The 22,118-nt window shown below is 38.9% G+C and overlaps 1 protein-coding gene across 1 annotated transcript in view; it reads right to left on the bottom strand.

The window, feature by feature from the left end:
* ANK3 (ankyrin 3) overlaps positions 1-22,118 on the bottom strand; it is a 210,693-nt gene that overhangs the window by 98,282 nt on the left and 90,293 nt on the right. The window contains exons 9-17 of the mRNA XM_075154275.1: positions 19,686-19,784; positions 14,910-15,107; positions 12,783-12,881; positions 9,904-10,002; positions 8,515-8,613; positions 6,137-6,334; positions 5,522-5,620; positions 4,679-4,777; positions 807-1,004 (exon numbers count right to left, since the gene is read on the bottom strand). Coding sequence (XP_075010376.1) covers positions 807-1,004; positions 4,679-4,777; positions 5,522-5,620; positions 6,137-6,334; positions 8,515-8,613; positions 9,904-10,002; positions 12,783-12,881; positions 14,910-15,107; positions 19,686-19,784 — 1,188 coding nt within the window. The remainder of the gene's footprint in view (positions 1-806; positions 1,005-4,678; positions 4,778-5,521; positions 5,621-6,136; positions 6,335-8,514; positions 8,614-9,903; positions 10,003-12,782; positions 12,882-14,909; positions 15,108-19,685; positions 19,785-22,118) is intronic.

Here is a 22,118-nt window from a genome sequence, read left to right as displayed (position 1 = left end):
CAGCATCACCCACAGCCTCAGAGGACACTGAGTCTTTCTACCTGCTGAGAATAAGAAATATTTTCTGTGAAAAATTTGTCTCTTGCCTTCCTACTTTAGCCACATAAATCCATACTGAAACTGCACTTTACAACATCTCTGATATCTAGTGGGGCATTTAAAAAATTAAGGCTGCACATTTGCTAGAAACATTACTGTAGAGCAGACTTAATAGCCTATAAATTCATACATACAGAAACTAAAATCTACCAACTTTCCTTTCCCGCCCCCAAGAGAAATTACACCAAAAGTCACTGTGCTCTGAGGAACACCCTCTGGGGAGGAAGAATCACTTATATTAATGAACAAAATCTCAGAAAACCTTGCTGTTATTATCCCATGAAAAAAAAATCAGCTTCCCTTAACAAGTTAGTTGTTACCATTGCTTAATGGGCAGGCGTATATCTAGAGGCTCACAAATGACACGTGCTGACCCCACTAACCACTGCGGGGAGGAAGATGTTTTCTCTCTGGGCATGTTTTGGTAGACTAGCCAAACATGGAAGGAAGGGAGATGGATTATTAAGTTCCTCTGCAGCATGTGCTATCATCAAAACTTGGGTACTATGAAATACAGTTCATTCAATGTGACATGCCATGCTGCATGATGCTCTCTTTGCTAGAAGAAATGATGATGTGTATTCAAACACCTGCAGCGGTTTTCAAAACCTGCAGAATCACAGTGGACAAAATTTATTTCCAGGCCCCTATCCTTCTCATCACCGTGTTTGTTTATTGCCTTTGTACCAAGCAGGGGGAATATTTACCTTGTTACTGAGATTTACATTAGCATTTCTAGTAAGAAGCAATGACACCATGTCCACGTGGCCATCCTGAGAGGCAAGATGTACAGGGGCGATACCCTGTCTGGTTACAGCATTGGCATCAGCACCATATTCCAGCAATGTAGTTGCTATGTCCATCTGGTTTTTCTTGGCAGCTATGTGCAGTGGCGTATAGCCATTCTGTCAACAGAAAGCACTTCATTGCAAGCTACTCATAAAACAATGTAATAAATCACTTTCCTATGACTCTATGAAAGTAAGTCATTAGTTCTAAAAATTCTGTCAAACATAGTCAAATACAATATTAACTAATTGTACAAATGAATATATCAGAGCTTTAAGCAATCTGTTTTGAAAGTACTGCTACAAATAGGAGGATTCTGAAAAAAACTTTCAAATTTGGGAAAAAATATCAGAAGAGCACAACCTATAGCAATAGGAATTTGAGTTTCATTTCACAGACATTTGCTACTTTTCCTTAAATGTACCTAAAATCTTTAACAAACAGAAGAGCAGGATGTGTGTTCATAACTCAGAACAGCTGTTATTGTTTGGTTTTCCCCCCATTTCCCAGCATGAATGAAAGCATTATGTACATGAAATATGGCCTTTCTTGAAGGATTTACCCTAACCTTACTAACAGGCTCTTTTTGTTCAGATTAAGGAGAATTAAACCATATAACTTTAGGGTCTTGCATTCTTTATTTTTTTATTCCTTCCAATACGTGTACCTACTGAGCCCACTACTAAGAATAACAATGTAGTATCTATTGCATGATAAAATTTTACAATTCCAAAAAAGGATGAATTTGGCAGAAAATAGATAAATAGCTATAAAGAATAACTGATTAGCACGCAAATATCAAAACATTGACTAAGGTATGAACAGCTTTTGGTACAGATTGCAATGCCTGTTTAATCAAGAACTTCATCCTTCAGAAATGTATTCACGCTCATTTTAAAGCAAATGGCAAATGTGCACACGTATGCATGTGACTAAGGAAGAAGGTCGAGGGGATGAGACCCTAGCTGCATAAACCATTTCGTATGGTGTCATAAGTACCCTGGGCATCTCAGATTACACAGCCCAATAAAAATCTATCTAAAGGCACAAAATATTCACCTGGCTTGGCTCCTCCCTGCGCCCTGTGGGGCAGCAGGGCTGGACTATACGGGAAGATAGGTCACAACAGATGCAGGGCGATGCAGGTAGGAGCAAAGAATAAATACACAGGGGCACAGAAATTATTACAAGAGAGCTTTAATAGTAATCTGGAAGTGAGAGAGATGCACAGCACTAACTCCGTGTGGAAAAGGTTCTGTAACCTTCAAAATTCAATGCAGATTCAGTTCAGACCTTAGATAGCAAGATATTTCAAAGCACCACCTGGGAAACACAGTGCCACAATAAGGGAAGTATATGGCCACTGAATTTTCACTCTGAAGATAAAATGCTTCAGAAAAAATAAACACAATCCTCTCCCTTAGACTTCCTGCATGAGACTGACATGTAAAACAGCCATCGCCACATAAGCACCTACTAAATCCTAAATACTACGTGCTAAATCCTGCGTATATGCTAAACTCTGTGTATTTTAGATGGAACTCATGTATATTTTGTAAAACAACAAATGCAGTTTTCAAGCCATTTCCTTAGAAATGGGCATATGTTGTTTCAGTGGAATGGAAAGCAGCAGGTTGCGAACAGAAGGCAAAAAGAATGCTGAAAAACAAAAGCTGAAATTCAGCTCAGTCTCAGTCTGCATCTTCTCCTCATGATAAGGGCTGTGCTCTGTCACTACGCATAGATGCAGAAGGGAACGGAGAAGTTTGGAAGGAAGGGTATTGGGTTACTCTGGCTGCCAGAGAAAAGAGGTAAAAAAGGAAAGAGGTTAAAGATGAAGGGACAGAGAAAAACCGAGGCTTTGGAGGCAGGAGGGGAGAGGAAGAGAAGCATTGTAAAGTGGATGCCAAATTAAAATTAGGCACAAGTCTAATTTTGGCCTATAAAAAAGAAGAATGGTTCATCAGAATATCTGTTTGTATCACAGTGCTGTACTCTGACATGGCCAGTTCCCATACCCTTTCACCAATTTGCTTCAAGGCAAATACTGCCAGGCCAGGCTAATGAGCCAGTCCTAAGATCAGTGTTAAAGACAGAAGTGTCACAGAAAAAGCAACTGCTGATGGAACTAACTGTGGAGCCAGTGATGAGGTATGACATAACACATTTATTTATTAGACCACATTTACAAAAGAAATGGGAAATCATCTGCTGTTACCAACATCATCTTTCAGATGACTGCACAGTGGGTGCCTAAAGCAACAAACATGCTATCGTTAATTTTATTTAGTACTGACGCTTTACTCAGTGTTGCTGTGGCTCACTTGATGCAGAATACTAACAAATGCTTTCTTTTAGGAAGACTTACAGCTGGCACTTGAAGGCCTGAAGTGCCAGCTGCAAAACTGTTCTGTTACAGATGGGGAAGCTAAGATGACCTGACGCATGAGTTTGTGTAATGTTATACCATAGTCTGTAGTGCTTCCACCTTGGTTTGGACTTCCCAAGCCCTTGGCAGTGGCTGCCGCAATCCCTTGTCCCTACAGGATGCACAGCTTCCACTGGCAGCTTCTTTCAGTGAAAACTGGGTCAGTACCTTCTCATCCCCTTCAGAAGGCCCTTTCTTCCCCACAGTGGCATTTGAGAGTGCTGTGTTGCAGTAGTAAAAGATCAGAGATCACTCCAGTTCACCTCCTGGGGCACGGCTCTGGCAGATTGCCACTATCGACATTATTGATTTTAGACTGCGCCGTTGCTGCTGGCTATCCATGTTTATTTAACTTTCCTCTCTTTTGCACTATAAGCTCGGGGACCTACCATGTATGACAGACTCCATCCTCTTCTTTAGCCATGCAGAAGGCCTCTAGTGTTATGGCTGTATTCAGTCATGTGTGAGAGGAAGGCAATCAAAGAGAGCTGTCTGTCTATCTACGATACTGGCTTTTCCACTAGCTCTCCCTTTTCCACAATGTTTTTTTGCAGTGATTTTAGGAACGTATCTGGGTTGTTTCGGATGGGATATTTACACTGCATTTACTGCAGGCGTGCACACTTGAAACTACATATGCTTCCACCCTGTTTTACTTATTGCTGCTGTCCAACTATCCATTATTGATCCATACTTAAAACTGGGTTCCACAAAAGATATAGACACTCTAAGCTTCTCTAAATTCTTTCTTCTACTCAGAACTAGAATACATTTAGTATTTTTTCTTTCACATCCTCTGAAATCTTACACTATGTGTTGCCTTGCCTACAGTAAATTGCAATCAAAGCAGGGCTGTGACTAGTTGTTTTATCTTCTCACCAGTCCATTTAGTGGTAGAAGTATTGTGAAGCACCTTAATAATTACATACATTGTACTGAGAAACATATCACACCTCAGAAGTCATCCTATGGCACAGTACAGGAGAACTACCCCTGTTTAGCAAAGCATTAGCTCCAGGTTTGCCCTGCACAGATGTTAAGATGCAATGATATAAAGTTGGCTGCCTTGGAGAAGGTATTAAGGAGACCAGACAGGTGAAAGCAAGGCTCAGTATTTGCCGAGACTGAACTTTATTGAAACTAGAGATTTTAAATGTTTCTACATCTATATGTGGGTTTTTTTACTGCTATTTTATTCACCTGCAGAATTATTCTAACAGCTTTACGTGGTTGTGAGACATTAATAAACGAGGTCACTGAGCCTGCTGTAATTGCAAACATATACAGTCTAGAAAGAACAGAGGGAATAAAGTGACACAAAAAGCCTAAGTATTGTTCCCCCAGAGTGGCCAGTACTTGTACCTTGGCAGATGCATGAGGTGAAGCTCCCTGGTCCAACAGTAGGAGTGCCACTTTTTGATTATCGTAGTGTGCCGCTACATGCAGTGGTGTTAAACCGCTCTAAAAACACATGCAGAACAAACAAGTGCTGTTACAGACCCTCTCCAGGGAAAAACTTAAGAGTTTGGAAAATCGGCGTAGATAAGGTGAAAAACACCTTTGTAATTCATTCATGTTTCTAGAGTCTTTGATAACTTTGGAATCAAAAAATAAAACAAAGATTTGAAAATCTCTACTGCACTGTGAAAGCCCTTTTCACTTTTCCCAGGGAAGATGAACAGAGAAGCACATATCTGTGCTGCCCTCATGACAGAGCAGGTAAGGAATTTTGACCCTGAGGTCACACTCTCGGCAATGTTTTTCTTCTACTGCAGTAGATAAGTAAACTGTCCCTTGGATCTGTAAAAATCCAAGCTGGGCTGGTTTAAAAAGCTTGAGGTCCTTCTGGGCTTTGCCCCCTGTCATAAGACCTGGAGGAGCAGAGCCAGCTGCCTGAATACTCTGATAAGGACTGTAAATAGTCTGGGCAGGAAGGTAGGGGAATGGTTTGTCTCCATTCCCCTGGATGGGTACAGAGAGGATGAAATTTTGTTGTCAATTAATGACAATAAAAGTCACTTTTGTCAAGAGTTTGCTGACTTCTTGGCAGCCCCGACAGGGACTGGAATATTAGATGAAACCTATTCCAGTTAAACCCAGGCTGTGGATACTGGTGTGATGGTAAGTAGGTAGAAGGATATTATTAGAATATTATGTGCATTTAGGTATTTGCTGTGCAAGTGGCAGTGGCTTCTTCTGTCCTACCTTTCCAGAAGCATCAGGAGATGCATTCTTCTGAAGCAGGAGGTTGGCTACCTCAATTTTCCCATATTTTGCAGCCACATGTAGAGGAGTAAATCCTTTCTGTAAGAGAAAGCAGTTATATAGCAGCCTTGTGCACTCTTCTTCAGAGTAAGGTTTGTCTCTGATCTACAAGGATACTGCTGTTTCCATCCCTTACATAGTCCTGAGTACAGGCAGCAAGTCTGCAGCTTCCCAACTGCCCTGGCAGGTCTGGAGGCCCTCCCTTGCAAGGCAAAGCCCTATCTACATTAGAACAACTGTAAAAGGGAAGAGTCAGTTCCTTTCTTCACACCACCAAAGATCCAAGGACAAGGCTGGGTAACAGCTTATCAACTCCGGTCAAGAATTTCTGCCCTGCATTCCTTTCATTCCAAGAAAATGCATGTCTGATCACTGGGATATGTTATACATCAGACTCTGAGGTAAAAGCATGACGCTTTGTATGCTTTTGACAAAATGTAGCTCATTCTTACATTATTTGTATGTGTATATGACTCTTGCAGCATTTAATTCACAAGTAGCACTTGCTACAGGTATATTTTGCTATTGAGGCTATCACTTTTGCAACTCCCTTACCTTGGTAATAATAGATAAAGATGCACCATGATCCAAAAGAACAGAAGCTACATCTTCATGTCCTTCTCGAGCAGAAAGATGCAGGGGCGTATAGCCAGACGTCGTAGCTGCATTTGGAGATGCTCCTTGCTGTAGCAGCTGCTGTACTATATCTGCTTTTCCCAGTCGAGCAGAAATGTGCAGCGGCGTTTGGTCATCCTAAACACAAAGGAAACAACACAGTCCTACATAAGAAAACTAAGGCTCTTATTTTGACAGAAACTATTTGCTCAGATTCTATCGCTTTTCAAAATTGCAGACGAGCATTAATTCTACTGAGGTTTTACCTAGGGAATATTGCACGCTGGCTTTCTCTTTATCATATAATAAAGATACATTGTGCTTTGTTGATGCATCACAAAATATTCCAGACAGGTACATAATCCATAACAGTAAATAAACTGATCAATTTTCTTAATCTAGATTTGCCTCACTTTGTTTTGCCACTAAGGTGCATTGAGTTTCCTGTTGAATTTGAGACCTTTCTTAAAACACAAAATGCATAGCTCTGTTCCTCACATCTTGATCTGTTTTATGATTCCCAGCAACATTTAACAACTCAATCAGTTGTTTGGGATGACCTGAGGTACTTAGCTTATTATTGCCTAGTAACCTGCATTAAGTATCATATTTTGTGCTTTTTTACTGGTGAATGATTTGTTTGGTATTTTGCAGATAACTTTACTGTCGATGTAACTGAAGATAAAGCATGGCGCTGAAATTCACTGTTGTTTTCTCACTGCTTATTCAGAACACAATAATCCTAGTAGTTCTAAGTACAGGGGTTGCCCTGTCTTGGGTCTCGTTTTTTATTTATTTTCCTTCAGTGAAAATATTGTGGGTTTTTGTGACCTTGTTCTGAGCGTCTAATAGATAATTTCTTCCTTATTCATTATTTGGTTTTGTATTTTTGTCCTCCCCATTTTCAGTTGTACAATCTTTGGATTAAGCACACTATTGCAACAGTATGGCCAGCAAAGCCTGTGACTTTATTTTTTCTTGATCCTCATAAATCAATAATTCAAACATCTTGCTCTCCCCATTTTCCCCTGCTGAATTTCCTACCTTTTGAGCACTGCTACCCCATGTCCTGCAGCAGAGTAGTTCTGAGGTGTTCTTTGCTAGGGAGACTTCTGCCCATACCCATCCTATAACAGTGATTTTACACCTTTGGGATTTAGGACGAGAGAGCGTCAAAATGTGAATGCTGTCTTCTGCAGGGAAATTCTCCTCTGACTGGTGGAGAGCCTTTATGGTTCTTAAATGTTTCCAGTTTATGCCTATTTCCCACAAATTTCTCACAGCTGATGTAGCACCGGTGTATAATCTATTACTTGTATTTAGTTGTTATTTATGATAACAAATTGATCACAGGCAATGGCAGTTTGCACAAATTAATTCATTGCGTGAAATTATTTAGGAAATATTTGCATGACTGTGCTTCTGAACATGCGCTGTTCACTTTCAAGGCTGTCTTTGGAGATTTACAGACCACATGATTCACTTCTATTGTCAGACTGCTTGCAGATATGAAATGTATCTGCTATAAATATTTAGTCAGAGTTCCTTATATGTAGATATTCTTACTAGTAACTTTATTTGTGAGCCAATTCACAGATGATAATTTCACAGTGAAAAAGTTTTCTTTGAAATTGTACTCATTTAATCACAATTTGAAAAAAAAAGTTTTCCTCATTTTACCTATTAAGACTGCTATTTATTGCACTCATTTATCTCCTTCCCCTGTCTGTTTCCTGGAACTCTTTTATTTCCATAATTTTCTGTTTCTTCAGTGGCTCTTGAGCATTTCTTTCTCCTTCCCCCCTTACCTTCCTCAATTGTAATTGTTTCTATAGCATCTGTTCCTTCTTTCTAGCCCTATGCTACATCCCCTTACTGTGCCTCCTTACTTTAGGAGGTGTTCTTTAGAAGTATAACTATTTTCAAATGCATACAGGCTGATGCTTTAGGGACATGACAGGAGACACCAGCAGCATAGGGTTTACAGTTTTGCAGAAATAAAAGCAGATTTGAGGCATTCCTCCCCCTCCATGCTTCCCACCCCAAAACAAAACTCTTCAAACACATAATAGTTTATATTAACAGTTGACGAAAAAAATGGGCATGGTATCAACTGGACATCTCCTGCCTTCTCTCTTACATACAGATCACTCATGACTACAGTAAGAGTATGTAACAAAATATCAGTGGTCATTATGCGAAGGCCCTTGGCTTCATCTCCCTTTCTTTTCCCGAAAGACACATGCAAGATGAATGTGATTCCTTGCTTTGTTAAATATAAATAATCTAGGGTTATTATACCTGGACCATCACCTTACCTTAGCTTTAGCCTCCACCTGAGCTCCATTTTGTACCAGGTATCGAACGACCTCTGTTTGGCCAGCTCTGGCAGCCATGTGCAGCGCCGTTTCTCCTCTCTAGCGCGCAGCAGCAAAAACAAAATATCATTAAAAACACACTGCAGGAAAAACAAACCCCAACATGTTTCATAAATACGAAAAATACCGGTGACCCAGTTCAGAATAATCTCCAGTAGAATACTTTGTAGTAGTTGTCTGTGAGCAAGACGGGAGATTAAGTCAATATTTGACCTCTTAACTGTATGCTACAAAGTAGTTTATTTCAGGGTCAGTTTCCCAACACAATAGTGCCTTTGTTACTAGTCTTTTGCTGAAAAGAGACAGTGCAATTTTTGTATTTATTAGCATTTTACTAACAGTATTAAAAATGACCTCCATTTAAATAGAACCTAATTTAGTCAAACAAAAAATTTATTTCAAATTTTGTATATTCAGATACACATATATTTAGCTTTCCTCCTGCCATGCCCTATGCTCCTACTATCATTTGTTATCTGACAAGCACTGAGATGGGTGAACAAGAGGAAGAAAAAAACATTACTGAGTACATTAATCTAAGGCTTCGTGGACTTAATGAAAGACAAATCCAAGGAAACAAGAATAATTTCAGGACAGAAACTGCTTTCTACATTTTTGGACATCAATATGTCTTTAGGTACAAACACCTGCTAATTTACAAATGGTGTTGCATTTTTATATAATCTAATAGAATTAGCAAATGAAGACTTATAATAGAAGATTGTCTTCCAACTGCACCTGTGTATGGAAGGTGAAAGGGAGATTTTGAGGCCAAACTGTTAAAAAGAATAAACAAGCTTCTACTTTCCTCCCATTTACCAACTTTCAAATATCCATCTAACAATTACTTCAGTTTTTACACATGCCCTGGGAGCCTTGGGGCACACAGTGCACATCCAGTAGAAAAGCGTACTTGTACGGCTGTATGGATACTGGCAATATGTCCTGACAATCTGCTGCAATCTGTTGATAACAGCAGAACTTTCCTTAAATGGTAGGCCCCTGGGGTCCTGGGAAAACTGTGCTCAACAGTCAAGTACACATCTCAAAAATTACATACAAGAAGCTACAGTATGTTCTCATTTTTTACTTTAGAAAATAAAAAGAATAGAGTCTGCTTAAGGTCAGCCTCTTTTGAGGTTTCCTCAACCTCAAGCATCTCCCAAGGAGGAGTCAGCAGGCTGCACCTTCCCATGACTCCAGTAGGAGCCACAGCTGCTATGGAGGTGGATGGCAAACACCAGAATTAGGCGCTTCACAACAGTGCTGCTCCCAGATATTATAATGTATTCACAGTTCTGCCATGCTGAAAGGAAACCTGTTACTCACCACATTGGTAGTGTTGGGCGATGCTCCATGATGCATTAGCTGTGATACAATATTTACATGTCCCATGAAGGCAGCAACATGGATTGGAGTTAGGCCCGACTGAAAACCAAGCCAAAATCAAACTTAAATACCTACTTCCACACTCCTTTACAAGAATGCCATGGGGAAAAAAAAGTTATTCTAAAGTAAGTAAACCCAAGTGCTTGCTCTTCTGAGAGGATCTTATCTTCTCAAAAATATAGACACATGCTTAAACTAAAGGGCACACAGAATTGGTAACACCTATGAGTATGATTCATGAGCAAACATAAAAACATTCTAGGAATTCAGTAATTCTTCATCAACTAAAATCAACTATAGCTAAGCAAGATTTCTTCCTTAAGTTTTTTGCTAAATATCATTTAGCAAATGATCAGAAATGACCAGAAAAAGAAAAAAAGGTAGAAGCATTCCCAGTACAAAGATAAAACTTTCTGGAACATTCAGCTAATGCAAAAAAGATGCAATGTCCATTGTCCCCACTAAATCCAGTCGCTTTTGGATGAACAAAAAGGTCTATTGAACTTAGTGATAAGCTCTATCTTCACTGTTTCTCCAGGAGAAAGGGAATTAAAAACTGTGGCATCCAGCCAGAGAGGCACAGACACAAATGACACAAGCTAAAGAGAATTACCCCTTCCCTCAGGACCTTGTGGCACCATGACCATCACAAATCTGCACCACTGCCCTTATACAAGATATAAAAGACCAACTGGAGAGAAAGAGAGGGAGGGAGAAGGGGAGGGAAAAAAGGGAGCAGTCATTTAGCAGGGCATGACCTCAAGGATTTTGCTTTAGAAATCCAATCAATAGTTAATATTTCTCCAAGTAGAATTACCCTAAAGCCTCTTCACAGCTGCTTCTGCACAGCTGTAGCAACAGTCAGCCAGAGGCTGCAGAAGGGAGTTTTGCTACCAGGAGAAGGAGAAAGCTCAGTGGATCTCTGGAAATCCCCTGATTTAGGCAGCTTCCCCATAGATGTACACAAGTCCCAGGAGGGTAGAGGTGAGGAAGACACACTTTTGTTCCTTTCTCATGCAGACTAGCAGACATGAGCAGGAAGGCAGAATAACTGGTTGAGTATGTTATTTCTTTTCCCTGTTTCACGTAATTTAGTAAATGCTTTTAAAATAATAGACTACAGGAAATACAATGCATATTTGCGTCATATTTGACTATAAACACTAACTCATACTGCAGAGATCCAAGCCTGCAGCTGAAAAAAAAGGGTGCAGTATCTATAAATGGAAGAATGGAATCTACCTGGAAAACAGAGTTTACCATAGAAAAAGATAATAAGCATTATCTTTAATAAACAGTTTATATGCAACAATGACTATTTGTTGCATATAGTTGTTTGACACTGTTTCCTCTTGTTACATTTGCATAGTTTATTCACATCTTGCAACCAACACTTGTTTGCTCTCAGATTTCTTTGGGGAGGAATACCCTGAAACTTTCTGGCCAATTTGTTTTGATGGCCAGATGCAATCTTTCTTTCTGACTAGAGAAATAGCGGCTTATGTATAGATGCTGAGTACCAACTCCTAATTCCGCCTTGAAAGATTGTTACCATATAGATAGCCAGTGAGAGAGGCAGGCAGGAAGGTAGAGTCCTGCAGTAAGTACCATGATGAATCTCAACAAATGCAGTCAAATGTGGTTTGAGATCATGGTGAGGCAGCAACAGGAAATAAAGGAAGAGCTCTTGCTTCTGGAAAGTTTTTGCTTGAAAAAAAATTCAGAGGGTACAGATCAGACTGTTAACTTGGTGCACTCACACTAGACAATGTAGTTAAGTGTTGCTGTTGCTTTCATTCTCTTAATTCTTTGTATTTAAAAGGGATAAAATTGCATAGATAGTTTTTCTACTTCCACATTGACTGATTAATATAGAGGACAGGCATCACATCTTTTCTGTTAAGGTTCTCTTTGTGCCTCTCACTCATTTGCTAACATGACTTCAAATGAGACTCTGAAAGCTGCATCTACAAGCCCTATGGTTTTTAAAAACTGATCTGGAGATATGTGAGCTGTAGCAAGGACAGGCTCTGCTCTCTCTTAAGAAAGCCGGGAAGGGAGCCATATGGTTTGCTACTGAATAATTACAACAAAAACCCAGGCATCAAATGAAACTCCATTTTGGGGAGATGAACTGCTCCCAGTTGTACCTTGTTTAATCAATGGAATTGTTTACTGTTTTCTAACCTGGCTTCTTCCACAGTGGTCACACATTCATATATGTGACCTTTCCTCCTAACTTAGTAGAATATACATACACATAGACAAACCAAATTTTCCATAGGTACTTAATTAATCTCTAAATTGTGTGAATAACTGGGTGTAGACTATCTCATGCTGATTGAAATAACAGCATATTGATTTCTGCCTAGATGATTTGTGATGACCTGTGATGGTGGGTGAACGTAACTTCTGTATGGAAAGCCAAAACAAGGTCTGTGAATTAAACCATCATTCAAAATAGGACTTGAGTGAAGCACAGTCTTCACCTTGATCTCCTTAACAGGGTGAATTTCATCTTCAGTGCATTAAATTACAGGCAAAAATTGGCAGAAATGATAGATCTTTTTTAAAAATTTTAATCTGTTATGTTTCATTTGTTATCACCAGTGTATTCCCAAAGTACACGAATTGTTTGGGTGTTGTGATCCATTAGGGCAACTGCCTTTTTCAGTGTTATTATTTGGTAATACCTAGTTGAAAATAACTGTTGACTTGATTGGTACATGCTCTTTCAGAAATATTCAAATATTAATCGATATAGTAACAATGAATTCTGTAGGAAAAACAAAGACAAATGTGAAAAGACCATTTCTTACCTCAGTAACAGCTTGAATTGATGCACCGTGCTTCAGAAGAAGTTCCATTACTTTTATTCTATTCTTCTTGCAGGCAATGTGAAGAGGTGTGAAACCATTCTGTAAATGAGAAAGAACATACTTTTTGATACTGCATATGTCATTAAAAAGTAGAATGGGGTATGGAATTCACATAAGACATTCCTCTGTTTTAACAAAACACCTCCCAGATTTGTTTTGGCTTCACTGAATTGTTCATGTAAAAAAGAGAAAAAACTTCTAAAAAGAAAAAGACATGTTTCATATAGCCAGTTTTAATTATGAAATATATTGCCCACTCTAATAAATAACTTATTTTTAAAAATTATCAGTTCATCTAAAACTATCAAAAACTTCATTTTTGCTTACGCATATTTACTGTTAACTGGGTGGGGTTTTTTGTTGGAGGTTTTTGTGGTGGGGGGGTGGTGGTGGTGTTTGGTTTTGTCTTGATTTTTCAGAACTGCTGGTAAAAAAAGCACTTTACCTTTACAAGCTCTGGCATTCGGATCTTCTTCTAAACTAGTCTTACTACTATTTTTTTTTCATTCATTACCTGCCAGTTTACTGTAATTACAATTATTTTGCCTCCTACTTTAAAAAAACTCCGTGTGCAGCAGAGTGAACATTTAAAACTACTATCTTATTTAGCATGAGATGATATCACAGAAAACAAGTAAAACAGGAGAATAAGCTGTCCAGAGCATCCACAACTGGTACAATAACATTACTGAATGCTAATGCCGCTCTGTATATTCATCAAAAAAGCCTTTGCAGAACAATTCTGAAAACAGCTGACAGAAGTGGTCCCTCAGATCTGATCAAGATTAGCTTTTTTACCTGCTATACAGTAAAGAATATCATATGCTTTTGTAACGTGAGGACAGTGCAATTGTCTGTTCCAGTTAAGTGTGAGCAGCTCTCAACTCTCTCCTTAGCAGTGGACAACGTCCAGGGTAAGTTCAGTTGTGTTTCAGGGAAGAGTGAGCTTGAGCTCCAGATACTGCACTCAGGCTCCTTCTACTTAATCATCCTGGGTGGGGATCAGGACAGAAATAAAAGGAAACACTAAAAGATTTAGGGGAAAAGGAAATTTGTGGCTAGGTTACCAGACCAATGAAAGACCACTGCCAGTAACTCTGACAAGTTAAACCTGATGATGATTAGATCATTTCAGAAGGCAAAAATAAATATTACAGGCCTACAAACCTCCCCGCTTACTGGTTATAGTGAACAAACCCCATACACCATAACACCTTGAGCAAAGGCACCTGAAGACAGGTTGATCTGACACAAAAAACAGAGGGGCTGAGAGAAGGAAATCTATGGAGCCTGCTGTTTTCAAGAGAGTCAATCTCACCTGGCTTGTGAGGGTTTCAGGAGCTCACATAATATCTCAGGAATTAAATGAGTTAGTAGCATCAGGCTGTGAAACCAACTGTCAATCCAATTAATGTCAGAACGTAAATTTGTTTGGAACCGTTATTGAAGAACAAATCAAAAAGGCATTTTAAAAACAACGGATTGCAAGTATAATTTTGAACAAAATGCATTAACGCATTCAATTTGTATGCAGTATAATTACACTAACAGATTTTGTTGCTAAAGTTGTTTTTAAAGTAGAAAGGCACATGACTTCATTGACATAATTATAAAATACCACAAATATTCGTTATGTAACTCATTCCTACTTTTTACTGTTTCACATCTTTGAGAACTAATAAAAATTCTCGCAGTTTTAAACGTTGCTGATTATTTTCTCTTTACAAATATTTAGAAAATGAGAATTCTCTCCATACCAAAAACCATAGCAGTTATGTCTGCAGCTGCTTCATCTATTCAGAATCGTAACCAGGAAGCAAAAGTGCTCTAGTTATACTAAAAATTCATAAATCACTGTTGACCATCTGTAAACAAAGGTCTACTCTGAGCATTGAACCTTGAGCATCTACATCTGAACATTGAACCTTGAGCATCCTCTCATGGGCTGTAGCAATACAACATATCCTCACTGTCAACCATCAGCAGGCAGAAAATAACTCTCAAATAAGTCTCACTGCAACTTTGGAAGAATGTTTAGCTGTGAATAGTAACCCGCTGTGTACTCACCAGTGCTTTGGCATTAGGATTAGCTTTCTTGTCCAAGAGAACCTTGGCAACTTTGTAGTGGCCACAGTGGGCGGCAACATGCAGCGCAGTCAGATAGTCATTAGTGACGTCATCTACAGGCACATTGTGCTGAATCAGAAGCTGAACACAGTTTAGATGATCTCCTTGTGTTGCCATGTGCAACGGAGACAAACCATTCTGCGAAAAGAAAAGACCCAACACTGATAGGTTATAGGATGCTCAGAGAAATGAAAACTCCTCTGTGTTGTTCTTAGCCCATTTGTTGTATGAAAAAATTTACAAGCCCAGAGATGACCCAAATTAAACTTAACATGTTCAGTCTAACTCATGCCGGAGTTCTTACTCCAGCAAAAGCCATGTGGAATTTGAAGCTTCTTTGGTTAGAGTTTGTAGGCAGCTCTATCTTAAAAAAAACAGTCATACCATACCAGCAATGCTCTAAACGTAGCTTATTTCAGCCAGCATAGCTCAGATAAGTTGCTCGAGTTAAATGAGTTATGTGAAGAACAGCACTTTGTGACTTTTAATACTCTAGCCAGGAAATTCGCTGTTTTTAAAAGCTGCATTAAACTCAACACTCTAATGTAGCCTGCGTATACCAGGCATGATAGAACAGGTCAGAGCATCACTCAGTAATCACTACAACCTTCCCTCACCCTTCCACTAGTGCTTTCCTGAATTTGGGTTATACACACGCCTTACACCACACTACACACCTGGGGAGACCATTCTTCCCAGCCAACATTCGTACAACAGTAAAAGTTTCAAGTGCAACCGAGCTAAAAAAATCTGAATGAGACCACCATGATGTGACCTACCAGCAGCAGTGGTAAAGCTCTGTTTCGTCAGGGAAACACCTGAGAGAGAGTCATGTTTAGGAACAAAACCTGTACCAAGAACTGTTTCTTGCGCTGCTTACAACAGTCAATCAACAAGCTGCCAACATATATTACATTTCCAGAGTGAAAACACAAGAGAAATAATTCTCAGAACTTGAAAGGACTGACTCTATTTCATGACAAAAGATTAAAAAATATGCCAGGATGAAAGAGGTCTTGTTAGCTGAGGTACATGAGCTCCTTAGACAAACCTCGACACACCTTCTTCTACTCATATTCTTTTTTTTTTTTTACTTAGTCCTTCTAGTGCCAAAATTAGATTCAAGTGCAGGAGCTATTCTGGTAACACATAATAGTAATAATCTATAAATGACTGACTGTACACTGTGTTTGCCATCATGAAGAAACTGAAACTCTTGCTCACAGATGTAGTGCCCTCATGTGACCGCGGTTAGCAAAGGCAAAGTAGTAATGTAAAACCAGCTGAGATCTCAGGCTTTCTGAAACAGATGATTTCTTTCTTCTCCCTTCCCATGGCCATATCATAACAGTAATGACAAACATTCAAAATGAAGGTGGAAATATACAGTGAAATAATTTTTAATAGTGACATGGAAGAAGGATGGTGAAAGTAAACAGGCTAATACTGTCAGAATTTGAAAGCAGTTTACATTCAGTGCTGAGAAGCAGACATTCTTGGACACAGTTATATCTTTCAAGTAAGGTTATCTCATGGGCACCTCACTTGTGATTTATTTTGGCTTGGATAAGCCTCTCTCCCATTCCCAAAGGCGACTACAGCAATTATCTGCATGGAAGCTTGATACTAGCAATGCATTTTACATGTTTTCACTGTCTTCTAGTGTAGTTAAACAGTAGACTAAAAAAAAGATTAATTTCCCTCAGTCACCAAGCCCTCCTGATAACAGTTTATAACTGAAGATGCTTTTTAGGTGATAGTAAAAAATCATAAAACTTCATGCACTGTTCTGTTTCATTTTTGTAAGAAAGATCCTTCAGGTGAAAGGTGTCATTCTTAACAATAACACCCAAAACCCCACACTTACTTATGGAGTAAGAAATTGAGAAGATGACATGGGACTCCCTCATAGGAGAGACTTGTACGAAAGAGGCTGACATAGATGGAAAAGAAGGGAAGAAGCAGAACAGCCACACATCAATTTGGGAAAATCAGCAAGATGCTTGACAAAAATCTGTCATGGATGAGAAAAGTGCAACTAGAGAAAACTAGCCAGGCTTTATACAAAAGATTAAGAGACAAGGCTGGGTGCTAAAGAAGATGATGAAGACAAAACATCATTGGAATATTGTCTTTTGTTATGACCTAAACCAGGCTTGCTCTTAATTCTGTTGCAGTAGAAGACACTCTGCAATCTTACACAAGTCACTTAATATTTCAATGCCTTTGTCTTCCCACTTTTAACATAAAAACATTACATACAACAATGTTCTTCTGTCCCATATCCATGTTGTGAGAGACAATCCACCAATGATTGTAAGAAGAAATTTGGTACTTCAAGATGGAGCCACTATATAAACACTGTTATATTACTGTTTTTATGAAGATTGTCAAGAAAACATTAAAAGATGAAGAAGTTCAAGATTAACCAAAGGCGTTGACAATCACGTGATACCTTAAGAAAAAAAAAAATCAGAAGAGGATCACAGAGATGAAAAACAGTATCAAATGCCTGACTGGGCAAACATAAAATTATCAGTGATACATAGCTTATTTTGTAGCTGTGTCAAAGGACTTTAGTTAGGGAAAGTGTCATTAACTCTGGGGGGCGGGGGGGAAAAGAAAAAAAAAAAAGAAAAAAAAGGAAGAAAGCCAAACAAGCCTAGAAAAACAGTAATTAAAAAAAAAGACAGAAATTGATACACAGAGATGTCATTTCTCACACAGAAAATCATTGGCATACTCCGGACTAGAATTTGGGTTTCCTTTTGCTTGTAGAAAACCCCAGATAATCCATTAGATCATTCCTCCCCTGAAAATAAATCTCAGGTTATTCCAATGCAAAAAAGAGCCAGCACAACACTAAACAATCTCTAGCAGGAAACAGCTATTAAACTGCAGTTCAGTTCTTCTTCTGAAAGAGTTTTATATAACATGAGAAAACTTTGTCAAGTTCAAATTCTTTCAAAGATGTGCCCTATTTCCAATAATATATGACTCAATTTGAAGAGAATGGAGACACTTATTTTTTCAGAGGACAGTACTGTGTAGTTTAGAGCCAAATGAATGGATTCATTAATGTCATTCAGAGGTACTACTACTTCTTAGCTTACCTTCTGAAAACAGCAGAATTAACACATCAGAGGGAAACTCAGGAAGCTCTGCACTTTCTTCTGTTCACTTTTTAACACATAACAGTTTTTTCTCTTTCAGAGAGGAGCTCCCATTTTGCTAGAGGTGTTTCCATAACCCTCTGCAGGTCAACGTCCAAAGTGTGTCTACCAGCCTCAGGCTATTTCAAACGCACTATCCCATGTTCTCATCTGCCTGATTTTGGTTAGTTAACTCTGGGCCAGGCTGTGTGAATATCCTCAGGAAAAGGAACAAATTCAAAACCCACAGGCCTTGAACAGCAGGTTAAGCTTAGGGATAACACCTGACAATACAAAATCCACGTGGCAAAGAAATGTAGCTCCTTAGGAGAGGTTCTCATTTATGATGATGGAAACTAAAGCAATGGGGTTTACATTTTTTTCTTTAAGTAATTAATTGAGCTACCAGAGAGTGTGGAAGAGCCTTACTCCCTGGAGTATGAGCTCTAGGCTCTGTGAGTGGCAGCAGTGTGGAGATGTGCCCTGGGGGGGCTCCTGGGCAGCCCCTTGCTGTCTCCCTCTGCTCGTGAAGTTTGCAAGTCAGAGCTGTGGGAGTCCATGGAAGCTCCACATGCAAAGGATGGGTGGATCCTGTCTGTCAGATTACCCATGATAGCACTTGCCAGTGACTCACTAAGCAGAGGAAAGCTGGTGCCAACCTCCCCAAACAAATGCTAAATATATTCCAGTAAGGAAAAAAAAGAAAGAAAGAAGAGGGAGGAGAAAAGCAGAATATAGAAGGGTGCTGAGACAGAATAGAACAGGATGACAGAAGAGAGAAAAGAAATAACAGAAGGAAACAAGAAATGTTGTTGGAAATATATTGCTCACAGACCGAGACAAAAAAATGTAGTGGAAGGTTATCTTGGGAAAGAACCTCAGCAAACTCCACAACCCAAACGTCAGTCCTGAATGGGAAAGTCATGGATTGTAGTGGTGCTACAAAGCAGACTGCCGCACTGAGATTTAAAATCAGCAATAACGGCATAGCAGAGACTACTACCAGAAGAGTTCTGACAAGTGTGTGCTTTAATGCCAACCCTTGGGTCTAAAGCAATCTGCGCACCCTGGCACAGGTGATTTGAAACTCCCGTGAATAATTTTGCATGTAGAGAGATAGAAAGTGGAGAAACTGGTAATCAGGCTACGTCCTAAGGAAATATGAGCTGTCTCTGCAAAGAGACATTGCTCTGTTTTTATCTCTTATCTCTACTCTAGCCTTAGGATAATTTGGTGCAAGCTGAAGATATACTGTAATCAACATGTATTTATTCCAAGATAGATACAGAGATTTTCAACCACTAAAATTCTGAGGGATAAGGTTACCATACATGCCTTTTTGGTTGGCACAGAAACCTTTTCTTGTGTATCTCGATTTAACACATTTTACACATGCACACATGCGCTACATACGGCATTCACTTTGGAGATCTCCCACACAGTTACTTTAAATAACTATGATATAGGAAAGTTATTGTCAAACCCTTAAATAGATAAGACATGCAGAATTACATTAAAAAAAAAAAGTACAAGGATTATCCCATAAGAAAACAGTACCAGTTACCTTGGTTTTGGAAAGAATAGGGGCACCACGATCCAGCAGCATTTCTACAACCTGTTCATGGCCACTTCTTGCTCCACAGTGGAGGGGGGTCAACCCATCCTGTGGGACACAAGCATTATAATCTATTAGTTTCAGACGCAATAAAATCTTGTGCACTTTTATAAAGACCTACCATGTCCTAAGAAACTAATAAAATCCTGCAGGATGTTGCGTTTAAGCAACCGAACAGCTGAACCTGTTTATTCAAATGGACAGAGTACATTTTGGCTCTGATTTTTTAAACATGTAAATAGTCGTATCAAATTGGTGTTCATGCAGTGGGCTACTTCAAGCCCTCACTGTACATGCGGTAAAGTGGTAAATGCACATACATGAAAAAGAGGAGATTGCACATCAAGTACTTTTTGCCTGCATGGCTTTGAGAAAACTAGGTCTTTCATTTGTCAGTATGCATCACAATCAATGGGTAGTCCTTTTGTCTGAGAGAAAAAAAAAATCTTTCCTACTTAGTTTGACTTTTTTTATTACACTGATTTTGACAGGTGTATAGCAGATGAGAAAACCATCTTAATCCCAGGTGATAAAGGTATGTTGGATTAACTTCTGTCTCTTGTCATGTAGACCATACTCGTGTGACTTCCAGCTGAATGCCTGGTCTAGAGTCAAGGCATACTGTCAATACCTCTTTCAGAATAGTTTGCTTAGTAATAGTTATCATCATATTAGAAATACATTCCTTCAATAAGAGGAAGACTCTTTTTAACATTAACAGAGTTATTCCAAACTGATTTGATTATTCTTTGACCTGTACCCTGTTTACAATGCTCAAGTAACCTGCTGTACATGAGTGCTATGATGCAAGATAGCACATATGCCTTGGGTAACCGTGAGTAAAGTCACATGGAGTTTTTCAATGCCGTATGACATAGTGCTTGTTACAATTAGTAACATCACAGTTTTAAGAAAACTAAGGAAGAAAAATCAATGTTTTCAGAATTAGTAAGAGCAAACATTTGATTTGTTACAAGCAAAACGGATGTGCAGGAGATACTGTCACACAGAAGCAAAATTGTATTTTCACTAAATATGTCAGAAGAGGAGCCTTTATAAGAAAGGTTGAAACTAATAAAGAAGAAAAATAAATATTTATTAGTTTTCCAAATACAAGTCATAAAGGAAGGAGCCTTTTTCCAGTGTCTTCCAGCACTCTTAAAACCACATGTTGTATCATCTAAAATATGTATATCACATCATTTTTATAAAAAGGATTTTCTAAAATTCCTTCTCACACATCCTGTGCTTGCTAATTCATGCACATGCATTCCCTCTCTGTCTGTCTCTGTATGATAGCAAGTACTAGGTAAGATACCTCCTTAGACATATTTTCCACGCATAATTACAATATTCTTTCTTGGTAATTCCTAAACCATTACACTCTACGAGAATGTCAGCTTAAGGCTTGCAAAGTGTAGAGGGCAGCCGGGGAGAGGGAGGTAGTGATTCAGCTCCTTACACTCTCCTGCTTCTACTTTCTTGCCCTCTCCTAATAAGCCTATGAAAGATAGCAGACAGAAATTGTTGTGATTAACTTTGTCTGCTAGTCTCATTTAAAACTTGTATGGTTCTCATTGTGCATGTTCTTCCACTTAAAGTAAGGCATATGTTTTTGATGGAAATGAAGAAAAGATTTTGGTTCAGACTTAACTTTATCAGGGAGCCATTTGTTCATACAAGATGAACACAGTTTGGCCCACTATGTTCTTACTGGCATCTCTGGAGCTGATACTATTGTTATTTCTGCTTCTTTCTGTTATTTCAGCCCATGAAGTACAGTGCATCTTGTTAAAATGATACTACACAAAATAAAGATGTATTGCTCAAAACATGTAAGTAAAGACAAAGAGAAAAGATATCAAAACCCATGAGATACGTTTATCAGCTGAATTGCAAATGTTTTGCTGTACCTTCACAACAAGTGTTTAAAAAAAGGTAATGCGTATTTCCCATACCAGTAGTTTCCATAGGCAAGGGCATACCAAGTACTGAGCAGAATGCAAACAACTAACATAAAAGTATCACCCACACAGAAAAACATGTACAGGAAAGAAAATTAAAAAAACAGCAAGGCTAGGTAACTAGACACCTATAGGCAGGAGCTGAAGATCATGTGTACATTAGATTGTTCATTCTTTTTACTTCCTATAATTATCATATTCTCCAGGCATATCAAAGAAAGATAGCCAAGAAGATCAGGCACAAAATTCTAAGTTAGGGAAAGTTTTCCAGATTTTATGCCCCCCAACTCATTTCACACACGTACCACGGGTAGTACATACCAAGCTCTCAGAGAATGAGACATATTTGATCATCTTCATGTGCTAGACTAGACTGTTAAAAACTACTTCAGTGCTCCCCAGAGCACAGTGCCCCAAC

This window comes from Calonectris borealis, chromosome 7 (assembly GCF_964195595.1).
Source record: "Calonectris borealis chromosome 7, bCalBor7.hap1.2, whole genome shotgun sequence".
Lineage (NCBI taxonomy): Eukaryota > Metazoa > Chordata > Aves > Procellariiformes > Procellariidae > Calonectris > Calonectris borealis.
Note: the sequence above shows the minus strand (reverse complement) of the source record. Positions and strands in the feature narration are given on the sequence as shown.